This window comes from Salminus brasiliensis, chromosome 5 (genome assembly GCF_030463535.1).
Source record: "Salminus brasiliensis chromosome 5, fSalBra1.hap2, whole genome shotgun sequence".
NCBI classification, from domain to species: domain Eukaryota; kingdom Metazoa; phylum Chordata; class Actinopteri; order Characiformes; family Bryconidae; genus Salminus; species Salminus brasiliensis.
In genome coordinates this window covers 33,438,608-33,456,635 of record NC_132882.1, presented here as the reverse complement: position 1 = coordinate 33,456,635, position 18,028 = coordinate 33,438,608, and the positions used below count along the sequence as shown (strand labels likewise).

Below are 18,028 nucleotides of genomic sequence, written 5' to 3'. Positions count from 1 at the left end.
GAACTAACTGGTTCATCAGCATGGCCAACTTGTCCAAGCTTTCAAGTCATACTGGTTTTCTAGTTTGGTTTAGCTGGTCAACAAATTTGGTCATTCTTATGATGTTGGTCAACTAGCTTGGTCATATTGTAATACAATAGATCATTCTAGTAATATAGAATGATCTATTGTATCAAAGGCTGCACTAAGGTCTAGTAGGACTAATAAAGATACGTAGCCTTGATCAGAGGCAAGAAGGAGATCATTCGTAATCTTCACTAGGGCTGTCTCTGTGCTGTGATTGAGTCTAAATCCAGACTGGAATTTCTCATACATGTAATTTTTACTCAGGTATAAGCAGAGTTGTTGGGCCACAGCTTTTTCTAATATCTTAGATACGAATGTTAAGTTTGAGATGGGTCTATAATTAGATAATACGCTAGGATCAAGATTTGGTTTCTTGATTAAAGGTTTTATAACTGCTATTTTAAGGGTTTGGGGTACATGCCCAAGGCTAAGGGATGAATTTACAATTGTTAAAAGAGGTCCGATTATAATTGGGAGAATTTCTTTTAGCAATTTAGAGGGAATCGGGTCGAGTGTACATGTTGTACAATTAGCTGAGGATATAATTTTTTCTAGTTCAGGCTGTGGAAGTGGGTAGAAGGCTTCCAGCCTTTGTTCTACAACTAAGTTATGTTCTAAAGCAACTACATCAGGTGACGGCCATGTTTGATTTAATGAGCAGGGTTGGATTTGTTGTCTAATATTTTCTATTTTATTACTAAAATAGTCCATAAAAACATGACTGGTTAAAGATGTTGGGATCTGGGGTTGAGTATCTGCCTGGCTTTTAGTAAGTTTAGAGATTTCATTAAAAAGAATTCTGGGATTGTTTTTGTTTTTCTCGATCAGCGAGGCCAGATACGCTGAGCGAGCTTTAATGAGTGCCTTTCTATATTGACTAAGGCTGTCCTTCCACGCAGAGTTGAACACCTCTAGTTTGGTCGTCTGCCATTTGCGCTCTAGTTTGTTTTAAGGTACGAGTTTGATCACTGTACCACGGTGCGAGCCTTTTTTGCCTCATCATTTTATTTTTGAACGGTGCTACTTTGTCTAAGGTTGATCGGAGGGTATTCTCTAGATCGTTTGTTAATTTAACGAGCTCCGTTTGGTCTGACGGAGTGTAAGCTAAGGTTGATAGGGATGGGAGATTTTTAGTAAACTGTACAGCTGTCATTGGTGTTACTGTGCGCTTTAGGCAGTGTTGGGGAGAAGAATTTACATTTTGCCTAAGATGAAGCTCAAAGGAGATTAGATAATGGTCTGATATTACTGAGCCTTGAGGTAGAATATTTAGCTGATCAATGCTAACACCCAGGGTCAGGACTAAATCTAGGGTATGATTACAGTAATGTGTGGGTCCAGTTATGTTTTGTATAATGCCAACAGAATCTAAAATTGATACAAACGCCTTTGTTAATGGATCGTCTGCTTTTTCAAAATGAATATTAAAATCTCCTACTATTATAACTTTGTTGCTGCACACTGCCAAGTCTGCAGCAAAATTACTAAATTCTTTTAAAAATTCAGAGTAGGGCCCTGGAGGCCTATAAATATTAATCAGTGAGAAAACATTTTTATTTGTGGCCGGATTTGATATATTAATGTAGATGAGCTCAAAAGAGGTGAAGGTGTTACAGTGTTTTTGAATAATCTCTAGTGTATTCTGGTAGATTATACATACTCCACCTCCTCTGCCTGATAATCTAGGGCTATGTACATATTTATAGCCTGCGGGGGTGGCTTCATTTAGAGCTATATATTGATCAGGTCTAATCCAGGTTTCGGTTAGGCAGAAAACATCTAGTTTCTGATCGCATATCATTTCATTTACGATCACTGCTTTTGAGGATAGTGATCTAATGTTAAGTAGACCAAGCTTTAGGTCTGAGGTGCTGCTGTTATCGTTGAAATGAGAGATTTTAACACTGATTAAATTATTAAAACGAGCTGATGTAGATGTTCTCTGTTTGGCTTTAATTCGGGGCACAGACACAGTCTCAATACAGTGAAACCTGGGTGACGCCTCAGAGCAGCTCGCAGACGGTCGGTTTAGCCGGTCTGTCTGCGGCCTGGTCCCGGCTCTGGATTGTCAGCAGTCTTTTACACTCCTCTGCCAACTAACTAGCAGACTATGCGCTATGCTGCAAGAAAGTAAGGCAGCACCCTCCCGCGTGGGGTGGACACCATCCCTACCTAAAAAAAAAAACAGGCTTGCCCTCAAACTTTAACCAATTATCTATGAAGCCCACATGATTTTCGGAACACCACTTGGACATCCAGCGGTTCAGCGCTGTGAGTCGGCTGTAGGACTCAGCGCCGCGCCTCATTGGGATGGGACCAGAGCAAATTACGGCATCGGACATCGTCTGGGCCAGTTTAACCACCTCTTTAATATTATCCTTAGTTATTTCTGACTGCCGCAGACGGATATCATTGGCCCCTACATGAATCACTATCCTCGAATATCTCCTGTTTGCTAGCCGCTTAAGGTTGCCGCTAATGTCCGGCGCTCTGGCTCCCGGTAAACAGCTAACAGTCACTGCTGGAGCCCCTAAAGGACTAGCTATCTTCACGTGTCGAACAATAGAGTCTCCTATAATCAAGCTTAACCAGTACGCTGGTTAAGCTTGATGAACTACCAGTATGGTCTTGCTGGTCATACTGGTAGACCAGTTAAACCATTAACCTCAAATAAAAACATACACTATACTGGTCAAGAATTAAACTGGTCTACAAGCTTGACCAGCTGAAACTGGCCAGTCTATTAGTCTAGGATTATTACAGTAATAGCTGCTTGTTTGAGGGTCACACCAGTAATAAACACTGAACCATTTCCCCTTATATTAAGTGCAGATGATCTTTTTCCCAGAATGCTCAGCTCCTTTATGCACCTTTCTTGGGGAAATCTTCACCACGTCTTAACAGGTAGCTGGAGACCCTGAATCAGTACTTCTGCTATAAAGCTCTGTGAATCCCGTCATTCAGACCTGATCTGAACTTCAGTATGAGTGAGGGTTCATTCAGCAGACCTGGCTGTGTTCAATCAGCTCAGTCTGATTAGCACTGCAGTTTGGGTTATGTGCTGCTGAAGTAACTGAAGGGGCAAATACTTTTTCACAGGGCTGATCTGCATGCAAAATACATTTGTTGTGTAAATAAATGCAGTAGTGTTTTTAGTGATTTATAAGGTTCTCTTTATCTAGAACATTTTGATGGAAGTTCTAAAAGAAATCGCTGCAAATCTGCAGTAACAGAGAACCACCAGAGGGGGGCAGTACTTTTGCACAGCACTGTGTGTACAGTCAATGAAGGACACACAGCTCTGCTTCTCAGAACACTGTAGAGTGCCCAGGCTCCACCCTCCATTGTGATGTCATCGATGATGTCACGAAATCGGAACACCTATAAAAGGGCAGGTTGTCCCTCATTGGCTCAGTTACGATTCAGCAGCTCGCGAGACAGTTGATTCCTACGGTACTATTGGTGCAGACATCATTTGGTGGACACTTATCTAGATCCTTATTATCTAGAACCTAGAAACAGATTCTACGTCTGCTTCTCTCGCACAGAGGACGAGGTAAGAACCATTTATTAATTACTGATTACAACAACACCAAACCGCTCGAGCCAAAAGAAGGCTGGCGTCACATTATGCTAATGAGTGTGTGAGTCTAGAACCCCAACTGGACATAATGCACAAGGCTTTGTCTTTCACTCCACACTAAAGGTTCTGTGTTGTGAGCAGAGAGCTCCTTCATCAGAACTTCAAATGCAGGTCCGTAAAGACTGTGACCAGAACCACTGCTTTTTAGTGTTTATCCCTCTTTCTATGGAACAGAACCCCTTCTGTATTAGGACATGACACTTGTGGGAGTTGGGGAGTTTAGGATGATGAGGTGGGATGGTGAAAAGTCAACATCCTGACCTCACTAACACTCTTGTGGCTGAATGCAATCAAATCCACACAGCAGTGCTCCTCCAAAGTCTGAACAGTAGAGACAGTTACTCCAACTTCATACTTCATACCCTTAATTTCAGAAGAAGCAATGAGCAGCTGTCCCAATACTTTTGTCAATACAGTATATATTGTACATACACTTCTGAAAAATCCAACAAACAAATGTTAATTATTTAAAAAATAACATAGAGATTCTGGTCAGATGATGCCTTTTTTTGACACAGATCTGCCTTTAGGGGGCGATACACTCAAAAACACTTCAGTTCTCTAAAAGCCCTTCTTCTAATGTAACGCTGTGTTCAGTTTCTGAGTTGAACAGTTTTGTAATTAGTTATGTAAGAAAGCGCTCTCCCAGTCCAGTGGTTTGACTTATTTGTTTAATATCTACAGCTTATTATTCCAATTCACAGGGGAAATACCTCTACCTTCTCTAACTGTCAATTCTACCTTCTGTTTGCAGGGAAAACATGGAAACTGATGACATTCTGACATTTTTTGGGTACGACGTGTTGAGCGTCATCGGTGAAGGGACTTTCGGCACAGTTAAGCTGGCCTCATCTGAAAGGCACCCAAACCAGGTGGCCATCAAAATAATGGACTACGAGGCACAATCCCAGGAACTCGCCATTCTCAGAAGAGTAAAGCACCCTCACATCGTTCAGGTGCATGAAATTATTGAGATGCAGGAACGTGTGTACATTGTGATGGAGGCTGCTGCCACAGATCTCCTTCATCATATCGTTGAGACTGGCCCCATCCCCACTGACCAGGCCAAAACGTGGTTCTCCCAGCTTCTCAGCGCGGTGGACTTCCTGCACCAGCAGAACATTGTCCATCGAGACCTCAAATTAAATAATGTTCTGCTGACCTTTGATGGTCAAATCAAACTGGCCGACTTTGGATTAGGATGCTTCTCAAGAGGCTTCCCTGACCTATGCAAGACATTGTGTGGAAATCCTTACTACTGCGCACCTGAGATAAACATGCGTCAGAGGTATGATCCAAAGAAGAGCGATGTGTGGAGCCTCGGTGTGATTTATTATGCCATGGTTACTGCGTCCTTGCCCTTCTACGACTCCATGAAGGCTATGATCCCAATTCTCCAGCGGAGATCCTTGGAGTATCCAGAGGAGGTTGCAGTGGAGGAACCCTGCAAAGCCTTTATTTCCTACATGCTGCAGAAAGATCCTGTCACTCGGCCTTCTGTGAAAGAGGTGACTCGGCACCCCTGGCTAAAATCAAGGCAAGAACTTTAAGTCGAACGTTGTGCTGGATATCAAGTCCAAGCTCAATGTTTATATACACTTAATCATATACCAAATGTTTGGGGACACACCGATTATAATGAAATCATTCAGCAACTTTAAGTTACACACACACAGCTTGTCTAGTCAGTTTAGAGAAGTACCGCCAATAGAATAGGACTCTCTGGAGCAGATAAACATGAACCTATTTGCACCATGCTGCCTAATGCCAGGATAGGGCTGCAGGGGTATAAAGCCCCTCAGCATTGAGCTGTGAAGTAGTGGAAGAACTATGTTCTCTGGAGAATGATGGTGGTGCTTCACCCAGTGCTTTTGGGATGAGTTAGGGAGTTGGGGATGACGAGGTGGGGTGGTGATCATCATCCAACATCCTGACCTCACTAACTAACACTCTTGTGGTTGAATGCAATCAAATCCTCAAAGCAATGCTCCTGCCAAAATCTAACTGTCTCTCTGCACAGTGTGACAGTTACTCCAAGAAAAGCAAGATAAACTCTTTTTTTTATAGCCTTGATTTCAGTAGAAACTATGAATGAGCAGGTGTCCCAATATTTTTGTCCATGTAGTGTAGATAAAGTATAGTGTCAGCTCACTAACAATAAGTACATTTCTCTGTTGCTTCTCTCCAGAGTTATCGGCAGGTTTTTAGTGGTACCTGTTGATGAAGAGGATGGGGGAAGCTGCTCTCATCAAGAGGTCCTCCCGCTCCAGGAGGACGACTGCAGTGGAGCTGGAAGCGTAGAGGTCGTGAGGGAGAAGATTGGCTGCTTCAGCTGTGCTTCACTTAAGAAGGCAGCTCAAACCTATGTTGCAGCACCGATCCTCAGAGCTTCTCGAGCACTTCAAAGAAGAATTAGGAAGTTCTTCAAAAGGACGTCCATGGTGCACGACTTCTCCTCGTCTTCTCAGCAGGGTGCTCGTCATTCTGCTGCCTCTACAGAAGCTCCTGCTTCTTCATGTTCTGAGCAGAGACGCGAGGATGGGACTCCAGGCATCTTGCTCCATGAACCAGTGGTAGAGACGGAAGCTGTGGAGGCGCAGCCAACAATGAGGCAGGGAAACAGGAGGCTGAGATTCCCCAAGTTTAATGTATGTGAGTCGAGTGTTGAGAGATTGTGATGGTCCAAAACTTTCAGTTTCAGTTGTTCAATCTTTGTCCTTTTGTTCCTCCAACAGATCCTGAAGAAGACGAACAGGGTTCACCCCCTGTAGACATCAAGCATGGCTCCTGGTAACGATAACCTTCTGGCTGGGTCCGGCTCTGAAGGGAATGTCCCACTCCATGGGCTGGTAGAGGAAGCAGAACCTGTTGTCCCTCAGCCCACAGTGATGCAGGAAAGCAGGAGCCCTTCAGGAGGCTTCAGGAGTTTTGATGGGAAGGATCCATCTCAGGGTGAAGTCTCGCTCCATGGGCCATTGGTGGAGGACCCTTTTCTCCCAAGGTCTGGGTTCCTCTTTTGAGTCTTGGTTCCTCTCAAGGTTTCTTCCTCTCGATCTGAGGGAGTTTTTCCTTGCCACTGTCGCTCCTGGCTTGCTCTAAAGAGGCTCAGACCCGGCTTTCTGATTCCTGTGCGATGACGTCCACCGTAAAAAATTAATGCTAATTACGTAATTTTTAATATTAAATAATTGCTTTAGAGTAAAGATTTAATGAAGGAACGTCTTTGAGTAAGACATGTCAGTCCAAAGGGTGCGCTAATGTATTCACACTGTTCTCTCTGTGTCCTTTAGAGATCTTCTTAGGTCTTACGGCCATACCGACTGAAAATGTTGTGACGTGTAATAACTAAGCAGATAGTGAGTGAACCTCGCTGAGTACTTGAACCGCCGGGTGGCTTGCTCGCAAACAAAGAAGTCGAGCCGAAGCTGGCCTAAACACACCATGGTCAGAGACGAGAACCTCTCTGGGTACATCAAGGTTCCAAACAATGTAATTCTCAGCGTCGAACTGAGCGTTGAAGCCCCTTAAGTCCCCCCCCCCCGTCTCAGGTGAAACATATTAATTAAACATGACGTGATGAGCCTGAATCAAACACTGAACCAAGACACTGAACCGAACATACATGAACATATATGAACAAGAACCGAATCCATGAATCAAAACCAGAACGTAAACACAACAAAAGTCATTCTGTGAGCGTGTGGGCGGCGGCTCGGAATCGCCCTGGGGGAGGGCGTGATACAGAGGGGCTGACACCTTCAATGATTTTGAGAGGGTCTTACATGCTTTAACTTCATCCAGACTTGATTACTGTAATGGGCTTCACGCTGGTGTCGGTCAGGCCTCCATCGCACAGCAACAGTTAAAACACTGCTGCTGGTCTTTTAACAAGAACACGTTATCTAGAACACATCTCGCCCATATTTGCGTCCCTGTCTGTTTTAGGATTGATTAAGATTTTGCTCTTTGTTTATAAGTCATTGAACGATTTAGCTCCACCTCTCTCTCTGAGCTTTTGTAGCCATTCGTTCCATCAAGGTCACTCAGATCTGCTGACCAGCTCCTTCAGGTGGTCCCTAAATCCAGGCTGATGCACTAAACTATACCTAAACTATAAAATGAGTTGCCACCACATGCCAGATGAGCCCCAACACTGCAATTTTTAAAATCCCGTCTCAAATCTCATTTTTTATTCTTAGGCCTTTTAATGTAGTTGAGAGTTAATGTTGTGTTTTTGTTTTGGTTTGTTTTATGTTTGTCTTCCCTGTTTATTACTTTACTATTACTTTGATCAGCATTAGTTCTTTTAAAATGTGCTTTATAAATAAAATTACATATGAAGCTGAATCTGTCAATGTCAGTCATAATTTGCTAGATCAGATTGTGTCTTTAGCTTATGATGATTTGGGAGAAGACTGTAAGAGCGGGGGTGGGGGGGGTGGAGTTCATGTTGCTCCTTCTACATTGTGGAAGGAAGCCAAGTCCCACTTCTGATTAGTGGAGCCAGGAATGATGACAGAGTTACAGGGGAGGTGATTGGGTGGGGCAGATTTGTAGACGTAGAGATGGAAGAGGTGAAGTTTATAGGAGGTCCGATTAGGGAGGAGGGGCTTCATGCATGTTGCTCCTCCCAATTTTCACTGTTTTAGGAGAAAACACCCTGAGTCATGGTTTTCCCAACACCACCCAACAGCTACACTACTCTTATTTCTGTTTAAATCTTAATATTTCATTTAATAAACTTTAAAAAGCTGAGGACAGAAAACTTCCCCCAATTAAAGAATCACATATATGTAGATGTAGGTGACAACACCACCAGAAACTCCCAATGCATGTTTAACACCAGAAGAAGAAAATGGGTGTGACTACACAGGTGATAAAAAGACTGTCCAAACAAAGAAACAACCTTTCTGAGTTTATCCAGCCAGGTAAACAAACACCCAACAGAGAGAACCAACAGAACTCTCTCTGAGTTTATCCAGCCAGGTAAACAAACACCCAACAGAGAGAACCAACAGAACTCTCTCTGAGTTTATCCAGCCAGATAAACAAACACCCAACAGAGAGAACCGACAGAACTCTCTCTAAGTTAATCCAGCCAGGTAAACAAACACCCAACAGAGAGAACCAACAGAACTCTCTCTGAGTTTATCCAGCCAGGTAAACAAACACCCAACAGAGAGAACCAAAGGGCCTAACTCTAATCACCTTAGAACCCTTTAGAATTTCAGCTGGACATCTAATCAGTGTTTCCACAGCTACTTTCTTCAAATCAAGCTTGCAACGGGTAGTCACGACCTGAACAAGGGTAAAGCAAACGTTTCCTTTACTTGCAACTGTGAACTTTTCCTAAACCAGAAGCCAGAAGGACGAGCATTCCCAGAAGCTGTACCTGGCACATCAAGGAATGGTGAAAATTTCCTTGAATCAGCTGAGGACGACAACCACTGGATATTTGAGAAAATATCCGTCACGTGTGACTGAACTTTAACATCTGGGCATAGTTTAGCGAAAGAATCATTAATCCTAAAGTTGAATGCTGAATTTTATTTTATTTTATTTTTATTTTTTTCTTTCTGAAAGAACCAGTGAGTGCTGTTAGACCCTGCAGACTCAGATCTGTGAGCGCAGCGACTTCAATCTTCTTTGCATGCAACCTCTCTGAAATACAGCCACATTAGCAGATAGTTTATTAAAGCTAAGTGGTAGTTCCAAATCATACTGCATCTAAATCACATGTATTTAACTATTGAGGTGTTCTTGGAAGGACTTCTCTTGGAAAGGAGACTCGTGATCACCGTGGAGAGAGCCCGCCAATTCAGGATGCCTCTCTGCTCTCTCCCTAGACAGAGGAACACCTTGTGTTTTATACCCTATTACACGTCATATGTTGTTGTGCTGCTCCCATATGCAGGATGTCAGTATCTTATCCATAAGGGATAAAAAATCAGCCCCCACCACTGTTTAACGTACATGGTCTACATGCTAAAGACACAGTACACTGGAAAGTATGTCCAGTCTAAACAACAGCCTATTTTTACTAAATTCATGTATAGTTTATCAAATTATAGGCCATGGGCCTCACTATATTATTCCTCAACTCCATACCATTTCCTCAGGTCTATGAACATTTGCATAGCTAATGAATATACTACATACTGCCCCCCTTTTGAACCTCATCAGAGGCTCAAGCAAGTAGAAGAGTAACATACACATGGTTACATGTGTATCTGAACAACAATTCCTTCAAAGTGTGCCTTCTTCAGCACCAAATTTAAGTGTGAGAGCAAAAACCTGCCAGGCAGCTATCTTACCTTAAATGTCCCTCAATCACTCAAGACAGGAAAAACTCTCTCACGGTACCTCTGCCCTTGGCGACCACATGCTGTACTCCATGCCAATGTAAAAAGAAGAAATGTCTTACCGATGTACATAGTGAATATGGAAGCCAACAAGTATGAGTAAAATACATGTGGAACCTCACTGAACAAAAAATAATGTGTACTTTCAGGCTGGTCGACCCATCGGACCTTCCAATACACCTGTCCCTGCCTGCCATTACTACCCATAGTGTCGAGAAAAGAACAAAACCCCTGAGGTCACACTGTACTTACTCAATAATAAAATACATTTTATTACATACATCTTACAACTAGTTTACAATAATCAAGGATATAATAATAGAATAAACAATGGGTTATACATATAAAAACTACCATGTCTACATTTAATGTGTTTAAGGTACATATAGTTATATATGACAAGTTTAAAATGTGTCACACTGCAATGCCTCAGCAGCGGTGTTCCTTGATGTAGTAATGATATGGTGAGTCTGGATGGATGCCTTTACAATGTCCTTGTTCAAAAGGTCTTCAGATCTCCAGATTTGTATTGTCTATCAATGTCTGACCTCTTCTGCAGCTTGGGATCTCTGAACACCAGTCACCTCACAGTGGTATTCCCCACAGCTAGTCTGGAGGGAAAAATAGAAAAGAACAGCCAATATCTTTCCTTCAAAACATCAAATGCAAATGACACAATAGTATTATACTGTATTATTATACTATATTATACAAAACAACAACATTATTATACTGTCAAACTGTTACTACTCATTTTCACAATGCGGTTCTTTAGAACACCCTTCATTTTCTCACAAATTCCCTGACTTTGCGGATGATACACTGCCCCAGGACGTGGTTTAATTAATTTCACTGTCTTATCCACAAACTCCTTCCCATTATCTGAGGATATGCGATCTGGAAGTCCCCACCTGCTTATGACTTCTCTGCACAGAAACTTGGCAATGGAATATGCATCTTTCCATTTGGTTGGACAGGCCTCTGGCCATCTTGAAAATCGCTCCACCATGACTAACATACATCTCTTACCTCCTATTGGTTTTATCATGTCAACAAAGTCCATTACTAACCCACGCATAGGACCCCGTGGAGTTGGGATGTGATCAGGTAGAACCATTACACTCCTTCGAAAATTATTCTTCAAGCTAACTGTGCATCTACCAACGACATAGTCTATCTGCTCAAGCAAATATGGTGCCCAAAACCCAGTAAAGTAAAGCACCTGCATTACTTTAATTACATCTAGATTAAGAGTCCCCTCCAGTGGCCATGGTTGGTCAATGTCAGGCCAACGCTTGTGACATTTCTCTGATGTCTTAGTTTATTAGTAGTTTATTAGTAGTATTAGTAGTTAATTATTTTTTCTTAACCACATTAACAGGAGTAATTCCTTTTGAAGCGTTTGTACCCATAGTCTGCATAATAATAGCCTCTCATGTTATTTGAGTGTGAAAAAAGATTACTTAAAATTACTGAAGTTACTACCCTGTCACTGTCTACTTTGAATTATACTATATTTATTTGTTTGTTTATTATAAGTTACTTGTAATTAAATGAGTTATTGATATTAACTGAGGTTTGCCAGAACAGCCAAGACCTCAATCTATTCTATCATAAATGAACTTTGTGTAAGGTAAATGCCAAACATCAGTGATACTAGTAAAAGCAACACTACCATTCTAATGGTCTGTTATACACCCTGAACAATTTACATAACAGTTTATACTGGGTCTAATATTCACTTAGACTTAACACACTCACAGAGCACAATCAGCACTCTAAGCAACACACTCACTGACACAGCACACCAAAAAGTCATCACAGCCATCATATAGTGCTTCTTGCCAACTGTCTTTGGGATCAATTACAGTCTATCCTTTCAACATAAGCCATACCAGGAACACCACTAGACCCAATCAGCACAGAGAAAACCCATTAGACATCTTTTCCCCCATGCAAACACAACCAACCATTCTGCTCTTACTATCTTCTAGTCATCTTCTCATGAACACATATTTAACAATACTAATATTATTATTCTAATATATATTTTCTCATATGACATTACAACCAAACTCTTTTTTTCCCCTCATGGGGAAAAATCATACTCCGCCCCTGCATATCCTGTCATTAGCAATTCATTACACATCTGGCGCTCAGCCACGCCTTAGCCATTGCAAACAGAGAGCCAAAGAGCTAAAACTCCTTTATTAACTGCTTGCCATTATAAAATTATATACATACACAAAGTGTACTATGTTAAATACACTCCTCTACTTGTCTCAGATTATAAGTATCATATTATATCAACATTCTACAATCATTGTTAATATCATCTAATCCATCTCAAACATTTAAATACCAGAGACTATTCTTCTACAGTGGCTAACAACACTTATCTCAACCATATAAAGACTTTCCTTCACATAAGGCATAAAGTTAGTAACACACCTTCTACATATAACTATCTGAACCTAGTCAAATCTGTCTCTCAGGTGGTAGATTGGAATTGCACTATAAAACCCACATTCCAGGATCCATACGACAACCACAGGACTTATTAACAGTATTCTTGTACTGCATGTGACCTGGTGCCAATATGGGCTGCTTTAGTGGTTTATGAAGATTTACCCTTACCTATCTCCCTCTCTGACATCCAGACAGGGCTCATTCATTTTCCTATACCTCATTCCAACACACACACACCTGAGAAACCTATTTCTTTAACACTGCTGTTCTACAATCATCACCACTTAACTCTATTTACTGGATCCATCTATCTATTATCTCTTGTATCACCCCTGTACATCTCTTCTATCACCTCGTTAAGCTAACTTTCACGCTATCACTCGAATCTGCTCACGTCTTACAATTCTAAGAGAGGAAGGGCCCTAGCTCTCGAAACCTGCATGGCGCAGATTACCATGGCCTTATCAACGTTACTCACTGCTTTTTCAACAATTCCAGAGCATTGCTGTGAGGATTTGATTGCATTCAGCAACAAGAGCATCAGAGAGGTCAGAATATTGGATGATCACCACCCCACCTCATCACCAACTCTCCAACTCATCCCAAACGTACTGGATGGAGCACCTCCGTTTTAGAGAACACAGTTCCACTGCTCCACAGCTCAATACTGGGGGGTTTTACACCCCTCTAGCCCACACCTGGCATTAGGCATGGTGTACAACACAAGACATTATTGTTTATCTGTCCTATTTTGTTGGCAGTATTTGGCAGTAAGACAAGCTGTGTGTGTGCATTTGCACATCTGTGTCAGCAATGGGTGCTCTATCTTTCTCTCTCTTACACACACACACACACACACACACACATTTCTATACATACATATAGAGTATACATGGCCCATGTCTAGATTTCAGTACATCACCGTGGCAACAAGCTCATTATGATGTCACAATAAATGAGGGTAGTGATGCAGAACTGCAAAACTGTACAACTTGAAAGTTGGTCATTTCTGTTGAGTTCAATGAACGAAAACACTCAGAAAACGATGGAGCAGCGCTCTAAACATACAGGTCAGTCCATACACTCCTGCTGAAGTTTTACTTATTAGAGCTGCTTTTGTTTTAAGGCCACTTTTGAATCTGATATGAGACTTTAGTGAAGGGACAAAATGCGCTTTACTTAGCAACATTGTTTATGGACACTAGTGCAGTTTTAGCACATTTAAACAGCACTTTACCGTAAGAAAATAGTATATCAATGTTATGTACCTGTCTAGTATTACCATTAGCAGAAATATACACAGCTCACGGTCTATGAAATTCCATTAAAAATACAAATCATCCTGTACACAGATGGTGGTGGAAGAAAAAGGAAAAGGACAGAGGTGGAATCCAGCCGCAGTGTTCTGGTAGGAACGAGTCCAGTTCCTGATACTGAAGCCTCTACCAGGAAGAAGAGGAAAGGGACCGTAAACCGTCCCAAGGATACAACTCATGGACAGACGAAGACCACCAAGCCAGGTCAGTTCATTGGTCAGACCTGAAGAAGGTCTTATGTATATAAGGGAACCTTTAATTATCCAAGTTTACATGATGTAAATTCCACTGCCCCCTGCATAGCAGGTGATGTTAATAGATAAACTCATGATAAATGATCTAAAGAGAGTTAATACTCATGTTCACCACTATTTTCCACAGATACCTTTGATGATTTATATATTTTTGGAAAGAAACTGGGCGAAGGAGGCTTTGGAACAGTCTTCGCGGGAACGCGTCTCTCCGATCTCCTACAGGTTGTTACCTCAGTCTCTCCATTACTTCATTATCTCCTCTATTGTCTTTTCAGTCCCCATAATCCTAATACCTTGTATTATCCTTGTGTGCAGGTGGCCATTAAATTTGTCCCAAAACAGGAAGGTGATCTATACGTCCAAAGTGTAAGTGTACCTAGAACCCAGTTTTACCTTCAAAACCTGTCCATAAAGCATACTAGTAGTAACACAGAACTGGATTTCACATGATCAGTTCTTATTATCTGATCTCACAATGTTTTCCTGCAGCCTGATGACTCCAAGTCCGTGCCTGCTGAAGTGGCTCTCATGCAGACGATGAGTGAGCCACCCGTTAGCAATATTATAAAGCTCATCGACTGGTTTGATGAGCCTGAGCGCTATATTCTAATCCTTGAGCGTCCTCACCCCTGCATGGACTTGGATGCCTTCATTGACAACTTCGGAGGTTCCATCACTGAAGACATGGCCAGAAACGTAATGGTCCAGGCAGTTGGGGCGGCAAAAAAATGCCACAAGCGAGGTGTCCTGCACCGGGACATCAAAACAGAGAACTTCCTCATCAACACGGACACCTCGGAGCTAAAGCTCATTGATTTTGGCTGTGGTGACTGGGTCAGGAAGGCTGGACATACTGATTATGCAGGTACATTTGAGTTTAGGGCACTGAAATCACTACAAAATTCACACATTGCTTACAAAATGAGGATCCTCAGAGGAGCCTGATGTCCCATAGCCACTTGAGCTGTTAAATGAAGATAGAAATGAAGATCTGTGCTCAGCTCTCCTTATTTCTCTTCCTCTGTTATGTTCTCAGGCACCTTGGAATACTGGCCTCCAGAATTCCTCCTAAAGCGGAGGTACCATGCCAGGCCTGCAACAGTGTGGTCGTTAGGAGTCCTTCTGTTCAGGATGGTGTGTGGATTCCTGCCTTTTAGAAACAGCCAGGATATCCTTGAGGGGCTTCTGTGCTTTGAGGACGGCCTATCCAGTGGTAAGATAAATGGGAGCATCTTGGTAAACAAGAAGAAAACAGACACATATCTAAATGGAAGAGACAGAAATCAGAAACTAGATCTGTAGTTGGGAGAATATGCAGAACTAAAGCTGAAGGATCGCAGTACATACCAGGTGTCCCCAAATGGAGAAGTTCAGATCTGTGTATATAGCATGGTAGTCTTTTTGAAATGTAGAGATCATTAAAAGAAAAGAAAAGATAAATGTCATGCTGAAGCATCTTTCTCTCATCCAATCCCATCACTCTACACAGAATGCTGCAATCTGATTAGCTGGTGCCTGCAGTACAAACCATCCAGGAGGCCTACTTTTCAGCAGATCTTGCAGCACAGTTGGTTCCAATGCAACGAGTCAGCCTAGGATCAGGTTAGCCAGGGAGAAAAGGAAGTTAATGCTAAGAGAAGAAGCAGTACAAGATAAAATATGTATTTTGGTGATAGAGAGGAGCCGATAGTGTGATATTAGTACATGCTCCTGACTTTCTAGAAATATCAATTAACATGAAATAATCTCAGCATTGCAAATCTTAAGGAGTACATCTGTATCTAATGCATATTGTTTGGTTTGTGTTTCAGGCTGTGGGAAGAAAATTCTGTGGTGGTCTGCTGAGACAGATCACAATATAACACAAATAACACAAATGTGGCACAGTCTGTGACCCACTGAGTGAACAAGCTAGTGTGAGGTGTAGGGATTAGTGTAGAAGTGAGTGTGAGGTGTAGAAGCAAGTGTAAAAGGTAGTGTAGGGTGTAGTAGTGAGTGTAGAACCTAGAGTGAGGTGTAGTAGTGAGTGTAGAAGCTAGTGTGAGGTGTAGTAGTGAGTGTGAAGTGTAGAAGTTAGGGCGAGGTGTAGGAGTGAGTGTAGAAGTTAGTGTGAGATGTAGGAGTGAGTGTAGAATTCAGTATGAAGTGTAGAAGCTAGTGTGAGGTGTAGGTAGTAGTGTATAAGTGAGTATAGAAGCTAGTGTGAGGTGTAGGTAGTAGTGTATAAGTGAGTATCGAAGCTAGTGTGAGGTGTAGGAGTGAGTGTAGGAGCTAGGGTATGGTGTAGGAGTGAGTGTAGAAGCTTGGGTGAGGTGTAGAAGTGAGTGTAGAAGTATAGGTGAGGTGTAGGAGTGGGTGTAGAAGTTAGTTTGAGGTGTAGAAGCTAGTGTGAGGTGTAGAAGTGAGTGTAGAAGCTAGCGTGAGGTGTAGGAGTGAGTGTAGATGCTAGGGTGAGATGTAGGAGTGAGTGTAGATGCTAGGGTGAGGCCTCCATCAGATCAAAGGAGGTAAGCAGTCAGAAAGGCTTGGCTTGTTTCATCAAGAAAATAAACTCTGAAACGTTGCAGCTCTTGTCATTTACGTGTATCACCATGCTAACGTCTAGTTACACCCATACATTTGGCATTGCATAAAGACACTGTATTCATGATGAAGCCATTCCACAAGTTCATGGTGAGAAATGAATGTGCTCTATTGGTGTAATGTCTCAAAAGATCATTTATAAACTTAAAGACAATGATACTGGTTAAATAAACACATGCTGATCTACCCATGCTTAATCTACCAATCCACCAAAAAAGACTAAGCTACTCTAGTCATACTGGCTCATATCAATTTGTACTGCTGCTGTTTTTAAATACTTCTAATCAAAGCACATAAAACTTGAAGAAAATGTCAATTTAAGTTCAAATATAGGACTGTGAACCAAAGACATATCATCTTACCTGCTACATCGACCTACTACTTAAACCCTGTACATAGGCCCACACTGCAGTTCTCTCATAATTAACATCAGCTTCATCTACCCTACCACTGAGCCCTGTGGCTCTGTAGGAAGATGGATATTCAGGAGCTTTGTTGACCACTGTTGTGGATTGTAAACTGAGCATTGCTGGCACTGGATGGCAGCATTATCTTTTGGTTTTACCTTTCTTGCTGTTTTTTTTATCTTTGTTGGTGAATGAACTTTTATTAACGATTTTGTAACGATTATTCACAGGATCATTGGCCACTCAGGTGTCTGTAGTTTAGGCTGGACAAATAAAGTCAATACATAGTATGACTCTATATTATATACACACAGAGATGGGGGACAACTGGAAGAAAAATCAGCATAATGTGTCTCACTAAGGTGCCGCTTTCACATTGTTCATACGATTCCTAAGCTATAAATATCTTTTCTTCTTCATCATTCTTCTTTGAAATTTGAATTTCTAAATGTAATAGAAGTATACATACAACCAAAATGTCTTGAAAGTATGCCATTCATCGCGTTGCAAGGTAAAAAGTTCAGAGGCATCCGCGAAACTCGATGTCGGCCCACTGTACAAGACGACACTGTCATTTTCTTCATGATAATAAAACCCGAAATAATCACTGTTAGACAAACGCCATGCATGAATCGTGTCAGCGTCTTTCAAGAGCAATCGTCTTTTAGCCAGAGTCAGTTTTATCTTTTTGGGAGTATCAAACTCCATGGTTATTACGACTATTTTCTTAGACCACAGCACAAACATAGACCCTTTAAATCCGTCGGCCTACAGGGTCTCACAATAACAGAACAGAACAGTGTCTCACAATAAGCTACTAAGAATAAGAGGAAAGTAGAAGAGACCATTGAGAAGGGATGGAGAAACAGTTTTTACCCTCTTGTCTGTGTCTGACTTCTCTTCCTCACTCCAAAGTCCATACCGCTCT

At 41.8% G+C, this 18,028-nt stretch overlaps 2 protein-coding genes across 2 annotated transcripts; both read left to right on the top strand.

Moving 5' to 3' along the window:
* Window positions 1–4,461: 4,461 nt before the first annotated feature.
* Window positions 4,462–6,480, top strand: LOC140556601 (testis-specific serine/threonine-protein kinase 6-like; the record flags this gene model as incomplete). Its single annotated transcript, XM_072680681.1, has 3 exons — window positions 4,462–5,246; window positions 5,898–6,357; window positions 6,445–6,480. Coding segments are annotated over 3 exons (1,281 nt in total), but the record flags the coding sequence as incomplete, so codon positions are not given.
* A 9-nt stretch (window positions 6,481–6,489) lies between these two features.
* Window positions 6,490–15,706, top strand: LOC140556600 (serine/threonine-protein kinase pim-1-like). The gene is made up of 7 exons (XM_072680680.1): window positions 6,490–6,661; window positions 13,893–14,060; window positions 14,229–14,332; window positions 14,426–14,476; window positions 14,600–14,975; window positions 15,147–15,323; window positions 15,600–15,706. The coding sequence occupies exons 1-7, from the start codon at window positions 6,490–6,492 to the stop codon at window positions 15,704–15,706; spliced, it is 1,155 nt and encodes a 384-aa protein (XP_072536781.1).
* The last annotated feature ends 2,322 nt before the right edge of the window (window positions 15,707–18,028 follow it).

Excerpts from the sequence above, each read along its gene's own strand:
- LOC140556600 (XM_072680680.1), top strand. The coding sequence starts at position 6,490 with ATGGCTCCTGGTAACGATAACCTTCTGGCTGGGTCCGGCTCTGAAGGG. Across the intron at positions 14,477-14,599 it reads GTGATCTATACGTCCAAAGT|CCTGATGACTCCAAGTCCGT; the intron begins GTAAGTGTACCT and ends GTTTTCCTGCAG. Across the intron at positions 14,976-15,146 it reads TGGACATACTGATTATGCAG|GCACCTTGGAATACTGGCCT; the intron begins GTACATTTGAGT and ends TTATGTTCTCAG.